General features: G+C 39.3%; 1 protein-coding gene across 1 annotated transcript in view; it reads right to left on the bottom strand.

Moving 5' to 3' along the window:
- Positions 1 to 507: 507 nt before the first annotated feature.
- Positions 508 to 27,368, bottom strand: part of LOC126484493 (ras-related protein Rab-23) — a 497,835-nt gene continuing 470,974 nt past the window's right edge. The window contains exons 4-7 of the mRNA XM_050108028.1: positions 16,930 to 17,092; positions 7,143 to 7,222; positions 6,819 to 7,000; positions 508 to 1,367 (exon numbers count right to left, since the gene is read on the bottom strand). Coding sequence (XP_049963985.1) covers positions 1,240 to 1,367; positions 6,819 to 7,000; positions 7,143 to 7,222; positions 16,930 to 17,092 — 553 coding nt within the window. The 3' untranslated portion in view covers positions 508 to 1,239. The remainder of the gene's footprint in view (positions 1,368 to 6,818; positions 7,001 to 7,142; positions 7,223 to 16,929; positions 17,093 to 27,368) is intronic.

The raw sequence follows: 27,368 nt of genomic DNA, 5'->3' as shown, positions 1-27,368 counted from the left end.
CCTCCAATATTTTGGGCATGTATCTACCAGCCAGCCTTGGAATGTGAGGCTGCATGCCTCAAATTTAATGCATTGTTCATTACATTGCGAAAAGCTGAAAATGCATAAAAAATGTTTGCTATGTTTAGTCAGAATTCCAGCAGACCTGTGGTTTGTTTCTGAAACATCACTAGTTTCTCCTGTCACTCTCAATAGACTGAAGTATTACTTGAGACTTATACAGCACTGCTAATGGCTCCTCTCCCCATATGAGTACAAGTTAGGTATTTGGTTTTTTACTTATTTTAAGGAAAAGAATCTGTTAATGATATGTTTCTATGAACATTTGCATAAGGCCCCTGTTATAATATGTTGTAAATATTTCATGTAATCCCATTTTATTTGTGCAAAAAGGTCAATAAGGGCTAAAACCACGGGCCCACAATGAAAAATTTTATTAATTGGGTGCACATTACTTCTAAATGTGATTTCTCTCTTTGTGCACTCCGTAACATGTAAAACAAAGGGTTATATTAATATTATAAATATTTATTTACACACCAGTAAACATGTTACACATTTCTCTCATGGACACTATAAAAAAGAAATTAAGGATTATAAAACATTACAGTGGAAAACCTGGATGGAATAATTACAGTCCTCTAAGGAACAGGACACCCCTAATCATGCTGATGAAGTCTTGAGCATCAATGTGGCTGCAAAGAACAATTGGAATTTCTAGTACTTTTAAAATAATAATTTTTCTGACTTTTGGCTACAATTTCACAAGATAAGGGGTGACCATTTGTTCCCACATTTGTGATTATAAAATATTCTACAGTGTGTAAGGCACAATGTTACAGAGCACTGGAAGGATAAGACCATATGAAAAAATTGTTGTATTATTTCTCCTGAGAGCTGGGTGGCCAGATGCCAAATTGATTACTATATATATAAATTTATTTATATCTCCCCAGAAACAGGCACTATTTGAAACCTACAGTGCAGTAATTTATAAAAAGTAAAACATTTGCCTATTGTTTTGTATAAAATTATATCAAAAATTACAATGTGAAACTCTTATGCGTTTGGGTATATTGCACTTTATGACTGACTAATTATTTACATATCTGAAACTGTTATCAACAGGCTTCTGGTAATGTTCCAGTAAAGAATTGTAACTTCACTGAAAGTTTATCATTCTGTGTTTTGGTTAAACCAGCAAAAATTATTGTGAGGTTTCTGAAATGTATTCAATTATCACAGTATCCTGCATGCATTTCTCAGTACATTCTTCTTTTTATGATTCTTCTGTTTTCCTGGCCGAAGAACAATGGTCCCATTACTGTGACTGGACTTCCCATTTTGAGAATTTGGACTGAAGGCACCTGGAAAAATCAGAAGTATGAATGCAAATCAAATAACTGCCACAGGTTTCTAATAAGATAATAACACATAGTAAAAGTAACTTTTTGTTGTTAGATGTGGATAGAATTAAAGCAAGTTATGAAATTGATTAAAAATAGAGTTCCTGATGCATTATTTTATTGATGTTCAGTTATGTCAGTTCTTTCTCTTGTAGTACTTTTGTAATCACTCGTGACAACATTTAAGATAATTAGCCAGACATCACACCAATTACATCTCCATTCCTGACAGATGTAGCATATGTTGTTGTTTCACTGTTCTGAAATGAAATTACTAGAATAGAAACTCTGAACTGCTGCCTACTGCACGAAAAAGAGAAGTGATAAAGTGAGAAAAATGATTGAAAGATGAGAAAGACATGAGTTGTGAAAAGGTAGATCAGAATATGGAAGGATGACTAGATCAGAGTATCTATTGGATGAGCTTAAGAATCCTGTGTGTGTGGAAATGAGGCTTTGTTGTCAAAGTGTTCTGCAACAATCTTTTATCAATGCCAATCAAAATATTAACTTGTGCTGTATGAGAATTTTCCAAGTATCTTGGACAAGCAATTAAAACAATAAGCTTTTCTATAATGAAAGTCAAGACATTGGAGCACAAATTGTCTATACATGTTGTCAGTAAGGAAACAGGAGGCACTACAGAAAAGTTTTGCAGATTTATTAGATCAAATGAACTGAAACATGAGATCATTTTCCTCATGTGGAGCAGAACATTCATATATTTGTTAAAGGGCGTTTTGAAGTTTTTCGCCTTGGTTGCTTTACAAAAACATTCAATTTCTTATATCTTGCATGATTAGACCATTTTAGTCTTACAGGCCATTTTCAAGTGCAGTCTACAGAGAGACAGATCAACGTGGTGTCTCCTTGATCTCTTTCTATGCAGACTGCATTTTAAAATGGCCTGTAAGGTTAAAATTGGCCAGTCATGCAAGGTATGTTGCTTATGAACTGTGAGAGTTCTGTTTCAGGCAATTCACATGTCTGTTTAAAAGGGGGCACTACAGTTAATCTCAGATACATGCAAAGGTAGTTTAAAGGTATCTGCAACAACAGAAAACTTTTCAAAATATGAATTAATAAATATGTGACGGTACTTCCATGAAGTGCTATAGTTAATCTTAATTATTCTTGATTTACATGATCAAACAAGGTTTGTATTTGACCGGGCAGCAGTGTAGAGCTCATTTTCACCTTAGGGGATGGAAAAGAACTCATGCTATATTTTGTGGTGGTAAGGGTGCAAAAGTGGGAAAGGGAAAGTAATTATGAACAAAAGTGCAATTTACAAGAGGTAAAATGAAAAAACTAGGAGATCAGAGACTGATGCTGTTCAAATTTTTATGTTGTTTCAATATATACTACAAGACACAAAGACAATGGAAGTAGCCAGACATGATTGCAGTTTTTTGGTTTAATAAAGGTAATATAAATAATTAAAACCATTCAACAGGCAAATATTGTGCAATGTAAGGTTATACGGCCATGGAACAGTAACTACAGTCTATGAGAAACCTTAAAGAAATGTATGTGTCACTACTAAACATTCAGAATACAAACAACAGATGAACTTGTGGCAGGCAACGCATTTTTGTTTGGACTTTTGATAACACTCTTTGGTAATATTTTTATAAATATCAGTTTACTTGGGAGCTCAGCAGTACTTTGCAACTACTAAACGTGCATGGTAACTGGATGTATGTAATAATCTCATCTTGCTCTTCCCTAAGTCCATCTCCTCCTCCTACTCACTCTCTCAGTCCCCCCCCCCCCCTTCCTCTCTCACTCTCTCCATCTCCTTCTTCCCACTCTCTGTGTCCATTTCCTCCTCCCCCCCCACCATCCTTCTCTGTTCATCTTCTCCTCCCCCTCTCTCTGACCTTCAGGCTTGTGTATTGGTATTGCAAAATAAGATTTCGTAGTAGTATTCTAATGATAAGCTGATAGTCCATAAAATAAAACTTTTCTGTGTTCTCTGCAAACAGATTGCGAGGGAGAAAAGAAACAGCACTTTGTTATGTATATAATCAGAAAGTATATGTACAGGAGAACAATTTTTCTAATAGTTTAAATGCTCTACTATCATTGTTGAAACTGCTTGTGAGAAAGCAGTAAAACTGCACTTATTCACAGCAGAGCAAAACACAGCACTTCCTTTCTCACAAACAGTTTTAACAGAAAACCTGTACTTTGCAGCATGAAAAAAATGTATAGCCTTTGTCCATATGGATGTTTATTAGAGTATCCTGTGAAAATCTGAAGTAAATCTGTCACCTATCAAATACTTTGACATTTTGTTAGCGTTTCCTCTTTCTACATGTACCTATATATTACTAGTGAACATAACAATGCTTCACAATTGCTAAATATGTGTGGGAATTCGATATACATCTTAATCTCTTTCTCACCCCTTCTCTTTGTCGATTTGCTTCCCCCTTCCACCCGCCGCCTCTTTCTCATCTCTTCTTGCTTGTCCTCTCTCTGCCTGTCAACTCCTGCTCCCTCTCTCTTTACATCTCCTCCTTCCCTGTCTCTACACGTGTCATCCTCCTGCACCTCTCTGTCTATCCATCTCCCATATCTCCCCCCCCCCCTGCCCCTCTACATCTATTTCCTCCCCCTTTCTCCTCCCTGTCCTTGATTGAGGATTGAAGTCATTTAAAATGAAGGGGTAAATCAGGAGGAATCACTGGTATATGGGGAGTGAGAAACCTCCCCTGCTGCTGGATCTTTAAGGATAGCAGCTCCAATGACAGTTTTTGGCATAGTTTTAATCTGCAAATGGATAAAATTACAAATTTTTTGATGATTCAGATTCAGTAATAGTACTCTAATCATAAGCCAATCAGCCATAAATACAACTTTCATTTTTCTGTGAAAACAAACTGTGAGGAAGAAAACAAAACAGCAAATAGTTGTGTATACAGTTTTTGTTTAAAATTGTATACAGGATGGTTATAATTAAACTCTCACTCCATGAGAGGGGTTAAATGACAAAAAACTGACTGTAGGACACTGGAACTTTGTGAAAAAATTTGTAAGAACATGTGAAAGAGAAATAATGAGTACACCATTGAAAGAAACACATTATAATTCCCACATGAGAGTGTACCATTTGTTATTATGCACCACATTTATATTTCACGTTAAAGAAGTAGCTTTGCATCCAGGACAGTTTGGAACAATGCTAGAGATTGCTCTACTACTGCCTGAAACAATGGTGGACCATAGAATGTTTGACTGTCATGACACAGTTCGTGCAGGGTGGTTGAAGGTCACACACTGCTTCCACCATTTTTAGCCATGGCAATAGTTACTCCTTCAACAATTTGTAACTTGCATTAGATGTCAGTACTGGTTCAGTGACAAAGGCTGAAACACAAGCATCTGTGTGTGCTACAGTTGCAGTCTGTCAACACACATCTGGACAAAGTGAGCAGGTCTTTATTCTTAAAGCTGCTTTATCAAAACTGCAGCAATAGTGCTGCTGATCTTAGTGGGTACTGATGCACTAAAAGAATATGGAGAGGTCTTCTTTCTGTACCAGAATTGATGGACATAATTCAAAAGTTTGAATTAACTGGTGATTTGAAAATTACACCTGTGGGAGAGACTAAAGGCCAAATGTGCTTCACGTCATTGAAGAAGTTACTGTAATGGCAACTTCAGAACGACTGATGGGCATATTTCTGGAATTTTTATACTGTATTCTCATTCACAATTATCTATAATGAAGTATGGCCAAAAAGAAGTTGCACAAATATTCAGTCAGATCTTGATAAGATTTTTAAGTGGTGCAAAGATTGGCAACTTTCTTTAGATGTTCAGAAATGTAAAGTTGTGCATTTCACAAAATTAAAAAAATGTAGTGGGCTGTGACTGTAATACCAGTGAGTCACAGCTGGAATCTGTAAACTCATACAAATACCTCTGGGGATATGAAATTGAACATGACATTGACATGACATGACACGAAATTGAACAATCACATAGGCTTAGATGCAAGTAAAGCAGGTAGCAGACTTCAGTTTATTGATAGAATACTAGGTAAATGCAATTGGTCTACAAAGGAGACTGCTTAAGAATCAGTCACGTAACCCATTCTAGAATACTACTCAAGTGTTTGGGACTTTTACCAGATAGGACTAACAGGGGTTGTTGAACATAAACAGAGAAGAGCAGCATGAATGGTCACAGATTTGTTTACCTGAAGGAGAGTGTCACAGAGGTGTTGAAAGAAATGAACTGGCAAATTCTAACAGACAGACAGAAACTATCCTGAGAAAGTCTACTAATGAAGTTTCAGGAACCAATTTTGAATGATGACTCCAAAAATATTCTACAACCCTCACATATTACTCCCATATGGATCATTAAGACAAGACCACATTAATCACAGCATGCACTGTGGCATTTAAACAGTTATTTTTCCTGTACTTTACGTGAATTGAGTGGGAAAATACCCTAATAACTACTACAATGAGGTGTGCCCTCTGTCATGTTGTTCACAGTGGTTTGTGGATTACAGGTATACTATATCTTTACAAGGTACATAAAGTAGTTTATCTTATCCAATGCTGTATAAAAGATGTTTTAATTTGAGAGTATTGTCTCTGGTTCATGTTGTTCTTGTACTTTGGTTTGACAAACACTGATGTTGAGGCCACTGGCAACCACAATGGTAAGACACTGGACTGACATTCCCCATCCAGACAACCAAATTTAAGTTCTCCATTTCCTCTAAATGGATAAAGGCAAATACTGGGATAGTTACTTTGATAAGGATGTGCTGATTTCCATATCCAGTCCAAGGGTAAGCTCTATCCTCGACGTCCTAATTGTCAAGGGGATGTTAATCCCCAGTATTCTTCCTGCCATTGGTGACAAACATTCATATAATGATAATGATAGGCTTCTAATTTCAGTATTTCTGATGTGAGAGCAGGTGTTACAAATTCATCTGTACTGCAGTTTTTTTTTAGTTTGGTTAGCTTATTGGTTCAAAGCCTGAACTAATTAACAGCCCTCTGTCAAAATAATACCAAAGTTAAATACTTGGAACGATACTGCAGACCAGCAAGTAATATAAATAAAAAGAAAATCTATAAACAGAGAAAAAGACAGCCATTCAGGCAGAGAGAGAGAGAGAGAGGGGGGGGGGGGGGGAATAACAATTATGTGGCCATTACTATGACAACATGAATAGTTCTAATGATGATTGCTTAGCAGCTGAAACTGGTCGGTATTGTTACTAATTTTGCAATCACAACAATTTCAGTAAAAACACTGAGGAGCTCACTAGTGAATGATGATGCTGTTTTTAATATGAAGTCAATTGTTTAAATGTAGTAGTGAGATTAATTATGTGACAAAGTATCTTCGCTAAAGAGGACAAGACGGGAGACTGACTGATGGTGAGTGGAGGCAGCGGCCCTCCAACAGGGCAGTAGTCCATGTCATCCTGCCGCTGCATCTCTGCCAGGCAGGCTGCTGCCAGATGCCGGAAGACAGCCGCCACATTCACGTCTTCCTTCACTGAGGTCCGCAAGAGTCGGCAGCCCAGGGCTCTTGCAAGGAGTTCTGCTTCCTCCCTGACAAATAATAAGTGGTTTAGCTGTATTACATAAAATGTTCAAACCCAGAAAACATATATTTTTTATCTACTATCTCTTATTGAAATACATATTATGACTATGAGAAATTTAAATGCCATACAACACTGTCAGTACTTACGGATCAACAACGCTCTGATCAAGGAGGTCGATTTTATTTTGTACAAGCACTGTTGGAATTTCTCCACATTCGTCTTCCACCTGCAAAGTGCAAAGAAAATATGCATTAGTGGACACCTGGAGTGTAACTCATTTAAAAAATTACTAGAAAGCTTTCCTGGATCTAAGATCAGCTGGGAAGCCTGAGATGATAACTCTTTATACATGTGACATAATTTGCAGAGAGGGGTGACTGCATCTTCTCAAGAGCTGTATTCTTAAGTGCCAGGCCAAAAAGCAAGCTTTTTTTTTTTTTGGGGGGGGGGGGGGGGGGTGTTCCTGATGTCAACATGGGCAGTTGTGCAATGGTGCAGAAAGAATCAGCATGTACACAGCATTGGTGGCGATATAAGGTAAGCTAATGATCTTATTTGGTGTGGCCTGGCTTCAGATGTGGTTGTGAATGTGTATATTTGTAATTTAGTGAGTGTGAAAGAAAGATGAAAACATTTAGTTTCAAATACAGGGATGGACAAAAATATCGAAACACCAAAATCACATTACCATGCCTAATATGATGTAGGAAAATTTCTGGTATTCAAAACAGCTTCCAGGCATCTCGCAATGGATAAATTCAGGTCATGTATGGTTTTCAGGCAAACCTTGTATCATTCTTCCTGCAGAACAGTGGCAAGCTCAGGTAACAATAATGGAGATATATAGCAATCATGCACTCTTCTCTCCAAAGCAGGCCATAAGGGCTCCATAATATTGAGATATGGTGACTGTGGTGACCAGGGGATATGCCACACTTAAACCTCATGCTCACAAAACCGGCCCTGGATGATGAAAGCTGTGTGAACAGGGGCCCTACTGTCTTGGAACACAGCTCACCACTGGGGAACAAACATTGTACCATGGGATGGATCTCATCAGCCAAAATGGTCACATAATCCCTGGCAGGAATGTGACCTTACAGAGTAACCATCAGGCCCATGAAATATCATGGTATGACTGCCCAAATCATCATCGAACCCACACCATGTTTCACTCTTGAGACATAAACTTTAGCAGAAATTGAAAACAGTGTGACACAAGACTCATCTGACCAAATCACTTCCTTTCATTTTTCCACAGTCCAGGTTTTATGGCTTCAACACCACGTTTTCCTTTTATGGGCATTTGCATCACCGATGAGTGGTTTTGGAGCTGCATCTCGTGCTGTAATTCCCTGCTTCTGCAGTTGCCTTTGCCTTGTTTTGGTGCTGCCAGAGTTCACAACTGCAACATTCAGTTATGCAGTAGCTTTTTCAGCTGTCATCCTTTTCTATTTGTGATGGTAGACTTCAATGACCATCTGTCATGATCACTCGACACACATTTATGCCTGTGTTGTGACATAGTATATGATGTTTCTCACTTTCCTCGCATGTGGTATAAATTTTTGATACATTGCCTGTTAAAACATCAAACACTGCAGTTACTTTGGCTATAGAAGTATCCACCATATGATCAACAACAATTTAGTCACATTTGAATTCACTTAGCTCCGGCATAATGCACTCACAATTACACAGAACACTGTTCTGAGAATCACTAACACTTGTAACATATGAGGACATTGCATAAGTGCCATTTGTGGCCAAATACAGCAGTGCAATCTGAAGGCATGGCTAGCATCTGCATTTATGTTCAAGCATTCATTTCTCATGGAGTTAACACATTTTTTTCCCAAACCCTGTGTGTATCAAAGGTCCTTAGATGTTGATAGAAGCATCCTATCTCAAATTTATTTATGGGCTTTTCTTCTGCTCTTGGTCCTGTGGATAACTTGTACCACTATTTGCTGAAGACTGTCTGAGTTTAGCCCAAGCTGGCAATAATGAATATCACTAGAAGTAGTACAGAGAGCAGAAGCAAGATTAGGATTTAATGTTCTGTCAGTATACAGATCATTGGAGATAGACCACAAGTTCGGATTGGAAATGATTGGGAATGAAATCAGATGTGTCATTTTTTAAGGCACCATTTCAGCATTTGTCTTAAGAGATGTATGGAAACTGCAGAAAACCTACACCTGGATAGCTGGGCTGGGATTTTAACTGCTGTCCATGCTAATGCAAATCCACTGTCTTACCACTAAGCCAACTTCCTTGGTAATTTTATCAGAATTGTAGAAGCTATATTCACAAGGTTTTTGGCAGTAATAGTTTACAGTTATAGTTGATGGCCATAACTTTATCTTCAGAGACTCTGAAAAAAGTTTAGGTCGAACAATGCATTTGTTAAATAGCACTCAGTATTGTATTTGTTTGATGGCATTTGAGAACTCCTGAAATTAAAAGTATAATGATACACTATGATGCGCTTGTTATTTTTGGCAGTGTAACATTTGGTGAAAAGGAGCAAGACAGTACTAAATGTAAAAATGATGCTGCCAACATATTCTTTTCCATATTAACTTATAAAAGAAGTAAACTGCACTGCTGTGGCAATCTGAACCTTCATATTTAGCACATTCTCTCACAACACTGCTCTTATTGAGCAGTCTTAGATCCCGTTAAATAAAAAAAATTCTTCCATTTAGGAAAGGAGTGCAGCTGTTCTTTTTATAGAAAAAGACAATCTTTCTGCCACTGGCTGTGATGTTTTATTTTTCAGTACAGGATTACAATTTTGGCACTTGGGCCATTGTCAAGTGTTTAAAACAGTGTCTTAGCAAGAATGATCTCTGAGAACTGTTCATGCAAAATAATGTATTTTACATTCTGACATGGTTGTGCTGACACAAAGGCACCTGTTTGATAGAATTTTTAAAGGTCAAATTATTATGAAACTCAGGCTTTCTTGACAACAGTCTCAAAAATCTTGATAATAGCCAGATACTTTTGACTTATGATAAGACACTGTTTTAAGAACTTGACAGTAGTATAGGTGCCATAATTGCAATCATGTATTTAAAAGATAAAACATTACAGTCAATGGCAGAAAGATCATGACCTTCAATAAAATCATTTTCATTGTGGGCCCCAAGCAGCAGAAGTTATTCGTAACCACACTTGCTTTGATACCTCCTTGCATGAAAGTTATTACCGTAATTGATCAAATAATAAGATTCTCTCTGCTTATTTTACCACCACCACGCAAAAACATTTTTTCAGTATTTTGAACCATTTTGGTAATATTTGTGATTAATAGCTAAAGTGACTTGCCTGGTATACAGGGTGTATAAAATCAGATTTATTCTTGACATTAAAACATCACAGAAAGTTGATATGAACATGTGTCCAAAAATCATTTGTTAGGGAGATGTGAAAGGAATTCCCTGTAGTGATCCTTGGTTGTGTGATTTACCCTGAACATGCATTTTAACTCATTTTCTTCTTTACAGTTAATCAAGGTATTTGTTTTGTTTTGTCTGGTTGTTATCTGTTCTGTTTTAGAGTAACCTCCTTGACAATGATGTATTCAGTATCTGAAATGATGGATATGCACTACAAGTACACTCTAGCAGGTGGGAATGCAGATGCATCACATCAACTTTATGCTGAATGTTAGACTGGGAGGCAGTTACAATGAGCAGCAAGAATGTTTGTATGGCTGCACAGGGTAGCCGCGCGGTCTAGGGCGTCTTGTCACGGTGCACGTGGCTACCCCCATCGGAGGTTCGAGTCCTCCCTCAGGCATGGCTCTGTGTGTGTGTGTTGTATTTAGCATAAGTTAGTTAGATTAAGTAGTGTGAAAGCTTAGGGACAGATGACCTCAGCAGTTTGGTCCAATAGAATCTTACCACAAATTTCCACATTTGTAATGTTTGTATGATTCCAACAATGCTTATAAAAAACATGCTAATTTGAGAAGAGGGTTGCAGATGGTGGGAGACAATGTAATATACGAACACCCAAGCATGAAGAACACGTTATTCATTCCCCATCAAGGAGAACCGCGGTAAGGGAGGCGTTGATCACATGATGATCTGGAACATTCTGCATGAAAATCTTGTCTATCATTGTAACCTTCAATAGGTTCAAGGATTGAATCAGGCAGCCTTTCAGCCAAGAATAACTTTGTTAATGTGTGTTAGAGCAATCTGCTGAATTTCTGCAATTCTTAACATTTGCCTTATTCACTTATGAGGATGGCTTCTCATGTAACAAGATCTCGCAGTCATCAGAACAGTTGCGTTTGGGCATTTGAAAACCCTCATGAAGTACAATGAGGCAGATGTCAACAGAGGTTCAGCCTCAACATGTGCAGTGGGAACATTTGGGATCATCTCATTGCTACTTCTTTCCGCAAGGTCTTATTGGACAAATGTATCTACAGTCCCTCAGAAATGAGCTGTTTCATTTACTTAATGAAGATGATTTACTTACATCTAGACATCATCCAATGAATGTAGTTTATGCATGATGGTACTCCACCTCACTTTACATGTATCATTTTGGATAGTTTGTGAACATGTGGATTGGTCAAGGAAGATCCATTGCATGGCCTGACTGATCACCAGGGGTATTCCTTTTGGGGACATTTAAAATCCTTAGCATATCTTGAGCTCCTTGTTGATGTTCTGAGGGAGCCTATTCAAAATACATTTGATCAAAAATGTAACACACCAGGAGTTCTCCGCAAAATATCCAATGCCTCCTCAGAAGATGCAAGGATGCAATTTTTGTAAATGTAAATGTGTTTTGAAGAGGTACTGTTTACGTGCCATGAATAATAACTCCTTTCATACTTCCCTACTGCTGAATGTTTGGACTCATGTACATATGAACTTTTTATAATGTTTTGATATCAAGAATAAATTCCTAAAGTGTCTGGCATATGTTTTTACACCCCCTGTAGTTCTTATGGCCTTTATGGGAATATTCTGCTACAAATATAGTAAGCAACTGTTGAAAATTGGATGGTAAAATTGTATGAGCATTCTACACTACAGTAATTAAACAGCAGCTCAAGTTGCACAATGCTTTCTCATGGACTATTTTCGGTTAGTAAGTAGTTATCATCTGATATCTACATCTAATGGATGTCTAGATTTAGTTCCCCACTAAAATAATAGTTGGATGCATAATATGAGCTACAAACATACTAGCATGAGATGAATACTCTGGAGAAGACACTGCAGCTTTGTGGAGATTGGAAGCATTGCTGCAGACATTTACAGGTCTGCCTGGCATGCAGTTTTTGGAGAAGAGCATTATAAAACCATGTAAAGAGAAGATTTTAACATCCTGTTGGCAAGTTAGTCTTTAGTGATGACACATTGTGCTATTTCCCACTGGAGGTGGTGCACACGTTAGCACACTGGACTTGCATTCAGAAGGATGTCGTTCAAATCCACATCCGACACTCCTGATATCCTGGTTTAGGTTTTTGTGATTTCCATCAATTGCTAAAATGCTGGGAGGGTTCCTTTGAAAGGGCATGGCAGATTTCATTCCCCATCCTTGAAACAATCTGAGCTTGTGTTCTGTCTCTAATGACCTCAATGTCAATGGAATGTTGAACACTAATTAATCTTCCTTCCTTGTGATGCTTTTTGCTAGGATGAGGAACTGATTCATCCCTTCATCTGCCTACAAAGAAATGTGAGTGCAATTGGAACTTATGAACAAAATGACTAAGGACCAGAAATATTTGATACAGGCTTGTGCCATCAGTGTCCACACAGTTTACAGTATTCAACAGTTGTGCAGCAGGAATTCACTGTGAAACAAGAAACTCTCTGTTTCTTTCAGGAGAGGGAGATTTTGAATCGGTATTGCAGAGATTGTGGACAACGGATGTTACTGGGTTGTGCAATGTTCACTAAAAATTATTGTTGTTATTTCATCAGTCAGCCTAATTGCTGTAGTAACTGATGCCTGGAGAGATCTAGAAGTACAAAGGATTGTTGCAATACAATGATTTACATGTTATATATCACCATTTGTATTTTATGTGCCACAAGGTGGAAGTTTGTGTAGAAACATTTTTTGTTCAAACTAATGGAACACTCCTGCACAACCCAGTACAAATTTGTCATTGTAGAAACCCAATATCCATGTCTAGAAAGAGTTACAGTTTCAGGAAGGGAAGTATGGAATAAAGAACTGAGAGGTAGGGCAGAAGCCTGTGCACAAATAAGTACTTTGCTATCAGTATGTTGCCAAGATGACAATCTCAAATGTTCACGGAGCTTCAGAACCAAGGTCATGCCCCTGGGCTTTAGATATGGCTCCTTCAAGAAACACCTGCACTGCATCCCTGCTGTGAGCATGTGGTGAAAAGGACACCAGCCGTATCTTCTTTGGCTGCATAAATGTTAATGAACCATGAAATGCTCTGTTGCAAAATCTGCTAAAACTAAACTGTTCTCTGGCAACTTCACTATCATCATTATTATCAAAGAACAGCTAATACATGTACAGATGCTAACAGAGATTTTTAATGAACCTGGAACTTCACCTATAAGTTAACAGTGCTACATAAACATTTTATGTGAAATTGTTAACAATTTGCAAACCCTTTATTATATTGTATCACTTAATAAGTACCAACATGATATAGCTGGCTGCAAGAGACTTTTTGTGATACAAAATAAAAAGAAGAAGAGCCTTTTTTCAATGAGCAGCTACTGACCATTTCCCAACTGAAGATCTACACAACAGATATGTTAGAAATGGAAACTACAGCTGGAACATCAGTAGCATACCAGTAGCACAGGTAATCTAACTGCAGTGGGGTGAGTCTTCACTGACTAGCATTAGCAACTGATTGCTTGCTGATTGACATAACATGCAGTACACTGGTAAGTTACGATAGCATTATGGGCGTTTTTAAGTCAAAGTATTAAGAAGAAAAGGAAAGGGGCACAATCACCATTAGTGGATTCGTAAAATGAACAGGAAATACTTGGTGGCTGCAACATAAGTGGATAAACTAATAGATTCTACTCAATATGGCGCGCAACTGGTATCTGGGATGACCCATTAACCGAGGTATACACTAAAGATGATCAAAACTAAGGACTTCAAAAAATCAGCAACTGTGTTCTCTAGAACCAAAAGTATTTGAATACAAATCCAGAAACTGAAAGTTTATGAATACAGATTAGCTGCTAAGGGCACTGAATGCATCAGCCACACAGTCTGTTTTACTAGTGAAGTTCTCTGTTTTTGGACATGTGTTAGGTGTGCCTGGGTTCTTACCATGCAACTTCATGTCTTCAGCTGAGCCTCTAAAGCAAATAGTTAATATGCATGAACCAAGCTAAATATGTTTCTGATGTCAGGTTATTGGTAACATTATATCTTTTATGTAAAAATAAAAAGAACTGGTTTTGGATTAGTGTGATTTCTGTACTAGTACGTCTTTCTCATGCAGTTTATGGAAATTATTCAGCAATAAAAAAATGATTCTTTTGATTATCACAATCTCGTATTAACAGTTAATATGAAATGCATATCTTTTTATTGCTGGTCAATTTATGATGATGCTCTGATATTAAGAGACCACCACAGGTAATTTGAAGCATTATTGAAGAATGGAAACTCCAGGAAGGAATATCAACAATGTAGGAAAAGACAGATTGGTACTTACTGTAAAGAAGACAGCACACATGACCACCAACTCCAGCATTTTGTGCTGGAACGCAACATCACATGAGACACGAGCAGCAACCTGGAGGCGGAGGGGAAGGGATAGTGGAGTATGGGGGGGGGGGGGGGGGGGGGGGAGTGAGACGTCTCACCAAGACTTTCACAAATAGGCATTATCCTCCACACCTAGTCCGCTAACAGATCTTTCGTGCCATTTCCCCTCACAACTCCAACCCACCCACCACCCCCAAAAACCAGCCACAAAGGAGTGTCCCCTTCATCACGAAGTACCACCCTGGACTGGAACAACTGAACCACATCTTTTGCCACAGTTTTTATTACCTATCATCATGCCCTGAAATGAGGGACATCCTATCCAAGATACTTCCCACCCCTCCTAAAGTGGTGTTCCATCACCCACCCAACTTCCTCAGAACCCTAGTCCATCACTATGCCACTCCCAATCCCAACCACTTACCAAAGGATCATATACCTGGGAAAGACCCAGGTGCAAAATCTGTCCAATCCACCCACCCAACACTTCCTATTACAGTCCTGTCACACGTTTATCCTACCCCAGGGGCTGAGTCACCTGTGAAGGCAGCCATGTCATTTACCAGCTCTGCTGCAATCATGCACAGCTTTTTATATTGGTATGACTACGAACCAGCTGTCCACCTGATGAACAGTCACCACCCAAGTGTGGCCAACAGGAGAAAGAAGACCATCATGTGGCACAACATGCAGGTGAACATAACACACTTGATTTCAATGGCTATTTCACTACCCGAGCCATCTGGATCCTTCACTCTACCACCATCTTTTCTGAACTGTGCGGATAGGAGTTCTCCTTACAACACATTCTCTGCTCTCATAATCATCCCGGCCTGATCCTACGGTAACAAAGTGCCTCCACACCCTCCACCCAACAGTTGCCATCACCTCTGTCCTATCATCTTCACACCATTCTGATCTCCCACCCTGTTTATTTGAGCCCTCTGCCAACACATCCAGCTGTCTTTCCTTACTCCTCTCCTCTTTTGTTCCCTTCCCCCACCCCTGCCTCCCTATCCCACAACTTCCTGAAGCTGCACTTGTCGGCAGTGTATTCCCTGTACACTCCAACAGAGAGTGTTCGTCTTTCTCCCCACGCGTACTCTACTATCCCTTCCCCTTCCTGTTCCCTACACCCTCCAGGTTGCTGCTTGCATCCCACGATGTATTTCGGCCCGAGATGCTGGAGTTGGCAGTTGTGTGCATGTGAGGTGTGCTTGCTTTTGTGTGTGTCCTCTTTCCTGACGAAGGCTTTGGCTGAAAGCTATAAGTGATTGTCTTTCAACCATGCATGTCTGCAACTTGACGTATCTTCTTTACAATAAGTAGAAATATATCTTTTCCTACATTTTTGAAGAACTATTACTTTTTAAATTTGGGGTTAATACCCCCATCTGATTAAACTGCATCATAATTTATGGATGACTCCATTTAATTAATGTTCATTTACAGTTAGTGTTAATTTCAAATTTATAATTTTGTTCATATTTAATTGTTGAGAAAACAGGCACACATTTTTTGCAGAAAAAGTTAAATAAGTTTTCAGAACTGAACTCTAGTGTTAAATTGAAAAATAAACAATTTCACCATTTACATCAGAACTTTTCTTCAAAATATTTTATTATTCTCTGTTTTTCCGTCTAGGCAGCTTATGGGAAAAATCTCAGAAACAGTCTAGAGGATTATGTTAATGGAAATGATATGATATATTGTTTTTTAAATATATCTTTCATTGCAACTCTTTTATTTGCGTAACAAATGAAAGTCAATGCCCAAATTGTCATACTAGGAGGCAGATGAAAACAAACAAAGAAGCTAGAGTTTTTACAAAAATAACCAACATCTGTTCTCGTTTTGCTCTAGAGTGCTGTGGCCACAAATGATCCATAAGAGTGGAACAGGGGTGTTCTATCATGTAGCTTTCAGATACTCTATGTCAGTTCTCAAGAACACATCAGTATTTAAAAGAGAAACATTGATGTACAGCACTAGACAGAGCCTAAAATTCTCAGTGAAACAACCACATTTTCCTGTAGCATTTTCTGTATGAAAGTAGTTGCAAGCTTAAAGGGTTTTTTTTTTTCTTGAGGGAGGGGGGGGGGGGGTTGTCTTCTGTGGCTAAGGTTGAGAAGGCAGAACGGTAAGCACCCCTTCTACTACCAAGCGTACCTTCATCTTCCAGGAGTGTGCAGCCTCGAAGGAGTCACGGTCAGTGGTGGAGAAGGCAAGCACGCAGGCCTGGGCACCCCGATAGTAGGCCTTGGTGATGGCATCGAACTCCTCCTGGCCTGCCGTATCCCACAGCATCAGCCGCACCTCCTCGCCATCCAGCCTGCAACATGTAAACACAGCAGTTTGGTATTAGCTATGTGCTAAGAATATATCTCATGTCTTACAAACAATAAAGAACAAAATCATATTATTATCTCTTTTTTTCCAAATAATAACAAACACACTGTGTGCCAGAGCAATACATAGGATCCATAGACTCCTAGTGTGAATCAGTGGTGTAAGCCCTATGGGGAGTTTTGTGATAATTAACCCACAAAAATAACATTTTGGATCAATTTTCAAATTTAAACCTATACCATGGCATTTATGTTTTTTTTGTTAAATATATGAAATTTTACAATAAAATTTCTAGTGTAATGAACTGATAAGATGTAAAAGTGGAAAGAACTGAAATCAATAAGTCATTCATCTCAATTTATTAACACAGCTATGACAATTTAAAAAAAAAAAAGTCAAATCCATGAAAAAATCAGTGTTTAAACTTTAGAAATAAGAACTGTAACTAAAAGCAAATGTGTTTACTGGGCAATTCATAAAAGGACTGTAACAACCAAGCAAAATTTAATTACTTTTAGTTCAAGTACAAACTCTACCAAACAATCTGCTTTCAGCTAAAAGTTTCAAATAATCTTATTGGCTGATTGGCTTGCCCATACACTACCAACTCAAACTGAAGGCGTTCAATTGGCTGACAGTTGGAATTACTATTGCAAGAGAACTTGTATGGCAGTATTAAGACAGAGACATCTTCATTTAAATTTTTTGTGGTGTGGGCTCCTACGCTGCAGGTCTGCTCTTTGAATCATAGTGCCAGAGTTCAAGCTCAAAGATCAAGGGTCCAATCCCCAGTCAGAGCAATAACTTTTTATGTTAGTTATCTACTCTTCCACCTTTGGCAATTATTTGTCCATGTTCAACTGTAAGACTCCCTGTAACTGTTGGAGTAATTCAGTTTGCAGCTCAGGGGAAGGCACAGACACATCCCATCCAAAGGGATCATGATCAGTGAACACTGCAGTGTTCAATTCAGCCTTCACATTGAGGACAGCTTTATTTAATAAAATGAAACTACGACCTAAAGCAAACTAATTATGCAACATAGGAGCTACATCTGACTGACTGGAGACCAGTCAGCAACTATGCACAATAACTCATTTAGCAGCACCTAGTAGTTACGACTAAGCTGGTCATCAAAATATTGTGAAGAAAGGTGGCAACAAGAACTCAGTTGATCATATTAATGAGTACCATTAATCAGTAATGTACCAGCAAACTAAGAGATCTCAGCTTAAATGCATTTAGTTGTTCAGCTATAATTGTGTGCTAGTGTAACCATTTCCCTGAGGAAAATGTTTGTTGGTAAAGTTTCAGTTACCAGCAGTGTGGATGTCACTGTCTTACTCTTGTTTCAAAGATGGTCAGTGTTGGTGCTGATGTTACAGTACATTTTGAACCATGGAATTTTTATGCACTGTCTTGCTAGAATGAGCTATACATCAGTAGTTTCATGACCTTTGCCACTAGAAGTAAAGGACTAAATCATCTGCCATTTGAGAGCAAGCATACTGATAATTATGTGTTTCTGTGAAAGTGTGACAGGTCTTCAGCTGCAGATGTAATCCTCAGATCTCAATGCTGTACTGCCTGTGTGCCTAAAGGTAATGTGCCCTACTAATATGGAATTCATGCACCTCTTCTGCCTTATTTCCAACCATCAAATGACGCTGAAGTGATACTGACTTCTGTGAATGTTTTATTTCATAATGGATATCTTTTAAGGTAAACAACAATTCACTGCTTTCCAGATTGGTAAAAACTGTACTGACAGTTGCACCATATCCTACATGTTATTGATCTTTAGTGATACAGTGCTAATTACATACTTGTATCTCAATGATACTGTCTATGGAGTTGATATGCCTGATAAAAGTGTGCTATGGGTCCAATCCCTGTTCCTAACTTTATATAATGAATTGGTTAATATTTGTGGATCAGTGTGTATACTTGTAAGTTGGAATAATGTGCTTTGCAAATGCAAAGGAGCAGAGTAAAGTCCTCTGTAATTTCAATTGTTTTCTTTTACCCCTTTTATTTTTGAAAGACTGTTGGAGGATACAGGAGTGGGGAAGGAGGTGAACTGTAGTATTCTGATAAATGCAAGATTTGTACTCCCAAGGAAAGAATGGAAGGTAGAAGTCCTTAAAATATCAGTTGCAAAAGCAATGTTATATAGATAAATAATCAAAAATATATAGCCATGGAAACTGAGAGATCACAAATCATTTCCGAGCAGATAGGGATGTCTTATTACAAGAGGACTTCACTCATCCAGAGAGGAATATATGTGCTTAACCCTCGCATGGTATCAGCTCTGGAAAAACATACTGTATGCTTGGGGTCTTTTTTGACCCCCAAGTGATTCAAGCAACTTTATGGTGATAAAATTTGAAATATGTCCACAAGAATAATTATCATTTATTGAGAAACATAAGCACGATGTTGATATTACAACTGCATGGTTTCTTAGTATAATTAAATTAGATATCAGTTGTAATTATTTACTATACTGTATTTGTTTGAACTATGAAAACATTGTTTAGTTTGTTTAGTTATAAAAAATTATTTTAACACAAAATATTCACAACCCACATACTATGTAACAGTAATGCAATTTAGTAATGTTATGTGGAATATCACTTAATGGAATTTTATTAGAAATACACTCCTACTCACTTTCCGTGTCATATGACGAACAAGCATTACACAACACACTTATCCTAGCATGCTATTTACAGACAAACTTGTGACCTATCACACTGTTGATTCACTTTCTTGTCCTTTGACCTTGGGCAGAAAACACACCACTTTCTTTTCAGATTTGGAACATCAGCTTCCTGGTTATTGTGTTGTTTTTCCTTTAGGAGAGTCTTGAAGCCTAAAGATATTATTGCTTAATGATTGTGTTGTGTTCTGCACTGGGGTGACAGGATCTGTCGTTCAGTATGAGGTTTGACTAGTTCTTTTCCTATTTCTGAGAGGAATTGTCTTCTTACATTTTTACTTCTCATACCATGTAAAAATTTACAATACAGAATGCAAGCACTGAGACAAGCTAAATTTAGAATATCAAAAAATACAGCAAGTGGCCACCTTCTTGTTCCATGTTTCACTGAATAATGTCCAGCCATCTTATCAACCATATCAACTCCTGACTCTATTGAGTTATAGAACTTTATTATTTCATGTTTATTGTGCTCATGCTCACTTATATCAAATTTTTGGTGTAGAGTGGACAACAAAATCACTGATTTATTTTGTATAGGAACATACAAAGCTAAAACAGTATTCTGTGCATACCCTAAAGTGGTTGGTAATGGACGCCTCTGTTTTGATGGCAACATTTCTTTTGGTAGCGCTTTTCGGTTGGCCTGAAGAGTTCCCACAACTGTCTATTTGTTAGTAAGAAGTTCTTGTCCAAAATCAAAACTTGTAAAAAAGTTATCAGCGGTAATGTCCCTACCACTAAATCATGTACCATTCGTTTCCCTTGATTTGTTTCCCTTCCTTCAGCAGAGTCCCCCATATACACTAGTGCATTTATGACACAATTGGTGTCACAATTTACAGCAGCCCACACTTTTATCCTATACTTTCGAGGTTTCAAAGGAATGTACATCTAGGATGGACACCGACCCCTGACAGTACACAGATGCTCATCAACTGTAATATAAGGTCCAGGGACATAAAACGAAATGCACGCATCAACAAACATTTCAAGCACAGCCCTTTAGATTCAGCTTTTGTTCCAGAAGGAGCTTTTCTTTCTTCCCTTGTAAGTTTATCACTGAACCGGAGACACATCAAAATATCACGAAATCTTCAAAAGCTCGTTGTCGCCAAAAAATAGGTAAGCCATACTCTTCTGACCAAAACTGACTCAAAGGCTTCCCACGTGCCTCATACAAGCCAGCTATTACTAGTAGACCAAAGAATGCCTGCAGCTCTGTAGCATCAAGTTCAATCCATCATTCAATAGTTGGGTACAGAATTTTGTTATCTTTTGAATGATTATTGGTACATACATACATACATTAATCTTTGTTCCATAGATTATGAATACGACATTCTGTAATGGTGTGGAATGTGTCACTTTAATGTAAGTTTTCTTTACACAAAATAATTAATTTTTTTATGCATTGCTATTGCATTCCACATGTGATTGGTGATAAAAAGTCTGAAACAATCTGCCTTTGTCTGGAATTGTGGTCTAAGGTGACATGGATTATGCGCAGTTTCACATATTACATTCCTTGAAACCTGCTTGCGCACATCAGGTGGTACTGTGTTATATGTTATCTGCCCACTTCTACACCCAAAAGAAGATGCACATTCCTTGACGAATAAACTATAACACCACGTCTTCCTTCCACAAAACTCACGTCCAAACTGTGAATTTGTCGTAACAATGCACATGAATGTTATTTTCGATTTATTGTTCACAACAATGTACAAATGAATGTCGGTTTATAAGGTGCATTGTTGGCAAGATTTATTTTCGTAACAAAACATATATAACACTGAAAATCACATACTGAATACCTGGAGTATTTTCTGACTCCACTGCAAAAATTTCAAATTGTAGTACTACAAACTGTGATATAATCATAAATATTTCACCCAGTTATAATAAAAAGTCCGTGAATAGCTATCTGTAGGATGAGTAGTCTACACCCACATTAAAACTGTTTATTTGTAGTTAAACGAGCCTTGGGGTCTAAAATGACCCCAGACATCATGCAAGGGTTAATTTGTGCTCTAGCAGACTGCTGTAGTCCTTGAGAGGTCCTGAGCCTTAGCGGCATTTTTGGGAGGCTCTCTGATAAGATGGAAGGTGGAACACTCCCTTTGTCGGCAACCTAATGAAGATTTCGAACTGTTTCCTCATTATGCCATAGGAGATTTTCTGTATGTTGGTTTGCAAAATTTGTTTGTCATAGTTGTGGTGTTATCAGCTGCAGAATGCTGGGGGGGGGGGGCGGCGGGGGGGGGGGGGGGGGAGTTCAACCAATGGGCGAAAACCAAGCCATGAATTACACAGCTGCAGTGCTAATTGCTCGTGAAGTAGGTGATGCTCTGAGATGGGGTTTTGCAGTGGGTTGTTTATGAGGCCAGAAATTAAGTCCTACATGACTTGGATGTGGAATTTTATTTACAGTTCACAATTTCGAAGACAGACTCTTCCTTTGTGCAGGAGAGAATGATTACACTGTAGTATTATTGGCAAATTCACAATCGTAATTTTCACAAAGCTGAGTGCACAACAGTTTAATCTAATCCTGTGTTGTTCTTATGCGCCAGTTTTGCATTGTTGTGAGATAACAGCTGGAAGAGGTCCTGGTCAAAGTAAAATACTTGGTTGGGTTTATTAAAATAGGGGTGAACAGCATTGCTTCCTAGAGCTCACTGTTAATGAATGTTTCGCTTGTTATGAATGAGTTAATATTGTTGACATAAAATTCCATGATGGATATATGTGCTGGGACGGCAGAGTTAGAAGCCCAACAGCATGCACGAAGTTTATGTAGTGATGCTGCCGATCAGTCTGGCTGGCCTTTTCTGGGCTAAGAATATTCTTGGTGAGTGCATAATAGAGTTGCCCGAAAATATAACACAAGACAGCAGATTGGAAGTAAGCAAGTAAACACGCCTTTGTGCTCCAACGCAGCGAAAGTGGAGGTCATTGTTATAGTGGAAAATAGCAATATTCAGTTTCTGCACAAAATCTTTTCCAAGAAAGCCTTCCATCTACCTTCAGTCCTAAGAATTTCAACTGGTCGACTTAGCAGACTGTTTTACCACCAAGGGACATTTGTGTTCTCGCTACCAGCAATCAAAACTTTATCATCAGCAACAAAGAGTCGTAGAATGATTCCTTTCGTTGAAGTTAAAAAATTTCAGTTGCTTATCCACTGCCTCACAGTATCGTCAATATAAATACAGTAAAATCTCGATTATCGGCAGGCGGATTATCTGCTTTGCAGATTATTCGCGGCCTATTTCTCCCACTTCTTTTTGCTTCTGAAAACTTTTCTTTAACTCGGGAACGGTCGGAGATGAACGATAATCCAACATTGCAACACGAATGTACTGAACAATGTGCAGTTAGCTGCTCGGACACAGCAATCGCTGTACCGTAATTGCAGCGGAAGATAATCATTGGTTTTATTAGTGCAGAACCATGTTTGAAAGCTTCTACAATAGGAAAAGCAAATAATCCACAATACATAGTACTGGTGCGCGAAATATGCCACTGATTTACAATGGGGATGAAACTCCGATCCGTGATATTAAGAAAAACGGAGACAAAATAATTCAGTTTGCTAGCAGTTCTGAACTCATCTAAAGGTTGTATACGATACTGCAGCGCCAACGTTGTTCAGAATTACGATGCAATGTTCCTTCGGACTTGCATGCGCCGCATTTCTGAACGACACAAGCACTGCAATATCGTATTTATCCGTCGACATCGGACAAGCGACTTTCAATTAAAATCCCTCCCCAGAACGGGAATATACATGATGGACGTACGATTGCAGATTGTAGACAGATGGTTGACGACATATGGTACACGCGGATCACTGGATAACGCTACATTGAAGCGGCAAAGAAACTGGTATAGGCATGCGTATTCAAATACAGAGAGATGTAAAAGGGCAGAATACGGCGCTGCGGTCGGCAGTGCCTACACAAGACAAGTGTCTGGCGCAGCTGTTAGATCCGTTACTGCTCCTACAATGGCAGGTTATCAAGCCTTAAGTGAATCTGCACGTGGTGTTCTAGTCGACGCACGAGCGATGGTACACAGCATTTCCGAGATAGCGATGAAGTGGGGATTCATGACGATTTCACGAGTGTACCGTGAATATCAGGAATCCGGTGAAACATCAAATCTCCGACATCGCTGTGGTCGGAGAAAGATCCTGCAAGAACGGGACCAACAAGAACTGAAGAGAATCGTTCAACGTGACAGGAGGGCAACACTTCCGCAAATTGCTCCAGGTTTCAATGGTGGGCCATCAACAAGTGTTAGCGTGCGAACAATTAAAAGAAAAATCATCACTACCGCCCCTACCGAGCCGAAGGTCCACTCGTGTACCCTTGATGACTGGACGACACAGAGCTTTACGTACCGTCTACCACACGTAAACATCGGCATTGGACTGTTGATGACTGGCATCATGTTCCCTGATCGGACGAGTCTCGTTTCAAATTGTATCCAGCTGATGTATGTGGACGGGTATGGAGACAACCGCATGAATCCATGAACGCTACATGTCAGCAGGGGCCTGGTCAAGCTGGTGGAAGATCTGTAATGGTGTGGAGCGTGTGCAGTTGGAGTTATATGGGATCCCTAATACGTCTAGATACGACTCTGACATGTAACACATACGTGAGCATCCTGTCCGATCACTTGCATCCATTCATGTCCATTGTGCATTCCGACGGACTTGGCAATTCCAGCAGGACAATGCGACCACCACACGTCCAGAATTGCTACAGAGTGGCTCCAGGAACACTCCTCTGAGTTTAAACACTTCCTCTGGCAACCAAACTCCCCAGACATGAACACTGTTGAGCATATCTGGGATGCCTTGCAACGTGCTCTTCAGAAGATGTCTTCACTCCCTCGTACTCTTACGGATTTATGGACAGCCCTGCAAGATTCATAATGTCAATTCCCTCCAGCACTACTTCAGACATTAGTCGAGTCCATGCCACGTCCTGTTGCGGCACTTCAGCGTGCTCGTGGAGACCCTACACGATATCAGGCAGATACTTTGGTTCCTCAGTGTACGTTGGAACGGTTTCAACAGAAAAGAGCAGAGGGCATACGAATACCCGGCCCAAAATGCTCCAAACACGCCCAGTTTCTTTTTTTTTTTTTCAGAATCTGGGATTTGATGGGGATTTTAATGCACCTTCCGGATGGTTAACATGATTTCAACTGCGTCATGGAGTCCGGGAGATTGTTGTCCAAGAAGAAAAGTTAAGTGAGGATAATGAGGCTACTTCTGAATTTTGCAATTATTTCCAGGAGTTTATTATACAAGGACATTTATAGCTGATATTGGTTCTAATGGCTCTGAGCACTATGGGACTCAACTTCTGAGGTCATCAGTCCCCTAGAACTTAGAACCACTTAAACCTAACTAACTTAAGGACATCACACACATCCATGCCCGAGGCAGGATTCGAACCTGCGACCGTAGCGTAGCTGATATTAAATATGACGTAAAATTTTTCTTTTGAACGACGCTAATACAGTATTGTGTACCTTCAATATGGATTATCCGCGGTTTTCAAGTCCTCAATTACTGCGGATAATCGTGAGTTTACGTATTAAAAAAAAAAATCTGAGACATTCCACATGCATGTCTCATTCGCAAATTTGTCCTGGTCTCAGATTATCCATTTGAGACCAACAACTGCACATTGTTGGCCTTATTAGAGCAGTTCTGTTCTTACTTGCAGCTGAATTTAATGTAATGTCTATTGTTTTTGTTCTGTGTGCTGCTGTGATAGTTTCTTACAATTTTACACGTAAAATTGTAAGAAAGAATAGGAAAATCAATTTTTATTTGTCCACTAGAGTTATGGTAAGTTAAAAATATTTAAACCCTACTATTATAACCTAATTACATATCTATAGCAGTTTAACTTTTGGCACTGGAGTCGTTATTTGGAGACTGGTACAACTTTGGGATTACAATATTTCAGTATTCGACAAGGCAGCAGAGTAGTAAACATAACTACAAATAACATTAAATTAAAATGAGTGTACAAAAATGCACTTGGATTTGCCTGTGTCAATAATCAACAAAAATATCGCCAAGGCACGATGGTTGCATTTTTTTAAAAAAATGCTCAAAATTCTATCATAAGTAGCCCAAATAGCAAAATTTCGCCCAATCTTGCCATCCTGGTGGCACTCAATTATGAAAATACAAAACGGCGGGGAGGGGTCTAGGAGAGCAGAAGAGGTACGTATCGACAGCACATTCTATAGTTCGTTCGTTCCTAAAAGATTTTTTCAGCGGGCTGCTTAAATTTGCCCTGCGCTACAGTACGGGACGCACACAGTGTACAACACCACAAGAAGACCAATATCCTACCATCAGTGCCCGCATACGGCCACGGAGCACTGCAGATAGCCTTGCACGGGACCTTACTGCAGCCACTGGAACAGTTGTCTCCAGACACACAGTCTACAGACGACTGAACAGACATGGTTTATTCGCCCGGAGACCTGCAAGGTGCATTCCACTGACTGCTGGTCACAGGAGAGCCCGTAAAGCCTGGTGCCAAGAACACAGTACGTGGTCATTGGAACAGTGGTCCCAGGTTATGTTCACGAACGAACAGTGATTCTCGCCGGGTTTTCATCTGGCGTGGACTAGGACCCAGATACCAACCCCTTAATGTCATTGAAAGGGACCTGTATGGAGGTCGTGGTTTGATGGTGTGGTGTGGGATTATGATTGGTGCACGTACATCCCTGCATATCTTTGACAGAGGAACTGTAACAGGTCAGGTGCATCGGAACGTCATTTTGCACCAGTATGTCCGCCTTTTCAGGGGTGCAGTGGATCCCACCTTCCTCCTGATGGATGATAACGCACGGCCCCACCGAGCTGCCATTGTGGAGGAGTACCTTGAAACAGAAGATATCAGGCGCATGGAGTGGCCTGCCTATTCTCCAGATCTAAAACCCGTCGGGACGCTCTCAGTCGACGTATCGCCGCACGTCTTCAGACCTCTAGGACACTTCAAGAGCTCTGACAGGCACTGGTGCAAGAATGGGAGGCTATACCCCAGCAGCTGCTCGACCACCTGATCCAGAGTATGCCAACCCGTTGTGTGGCCTGTGTACGTGTGCATGGTGATCATATCCCATACTGATGTCAGGGTACATGCGTAGTGACGTTTTGTAGCACATGTGTTTAGGGACGGTTTTCTCAACTTATCACCAGTGCCGTGGACTTACAGATCTGTGTGTTCCCTATGTGCTTATGCTATTAGCACCAGTTTTGTCTAGTGCCACGTTGTGTGGCACCACATTCTGTAATTATCCTTAATTTATGAGCGTGAGTGTAGTTCACTGGAAATACTACACGATCGTGAAATTTTTTGTCATAGTTGTTCTGGAATGGAAGCCGAACAATTAATCGTCTGTACAACAGCACATATTGGTAGCGAGCGCATTGCTTGAAATGAATAAGAAATGGGAAATTGTGGTTGAACCGTGGATACATAGA

Source organism: Schistocerca serialis, chromosome 6 (assembly GCF_023864345.2).
Source record: "Schistocerca serialis cubense isolate TAMUIC-IGC-003099 chromosome 6, iqSchSeri2.2, whole genome shotgun sequence".
Taxonomy (NCBI): domain Eukaryota; kingdom Metazoa; phylum Arthropoda; class Insecta; order Orthoptera; family Acrididae; genus Schistocerca; species Schistocerca serialis.
The sequence above is the reverse complement of the archived record's forward strand: the minus strand, read 5'-3'. Positions and strand labels throughout refer to the sequence as shown.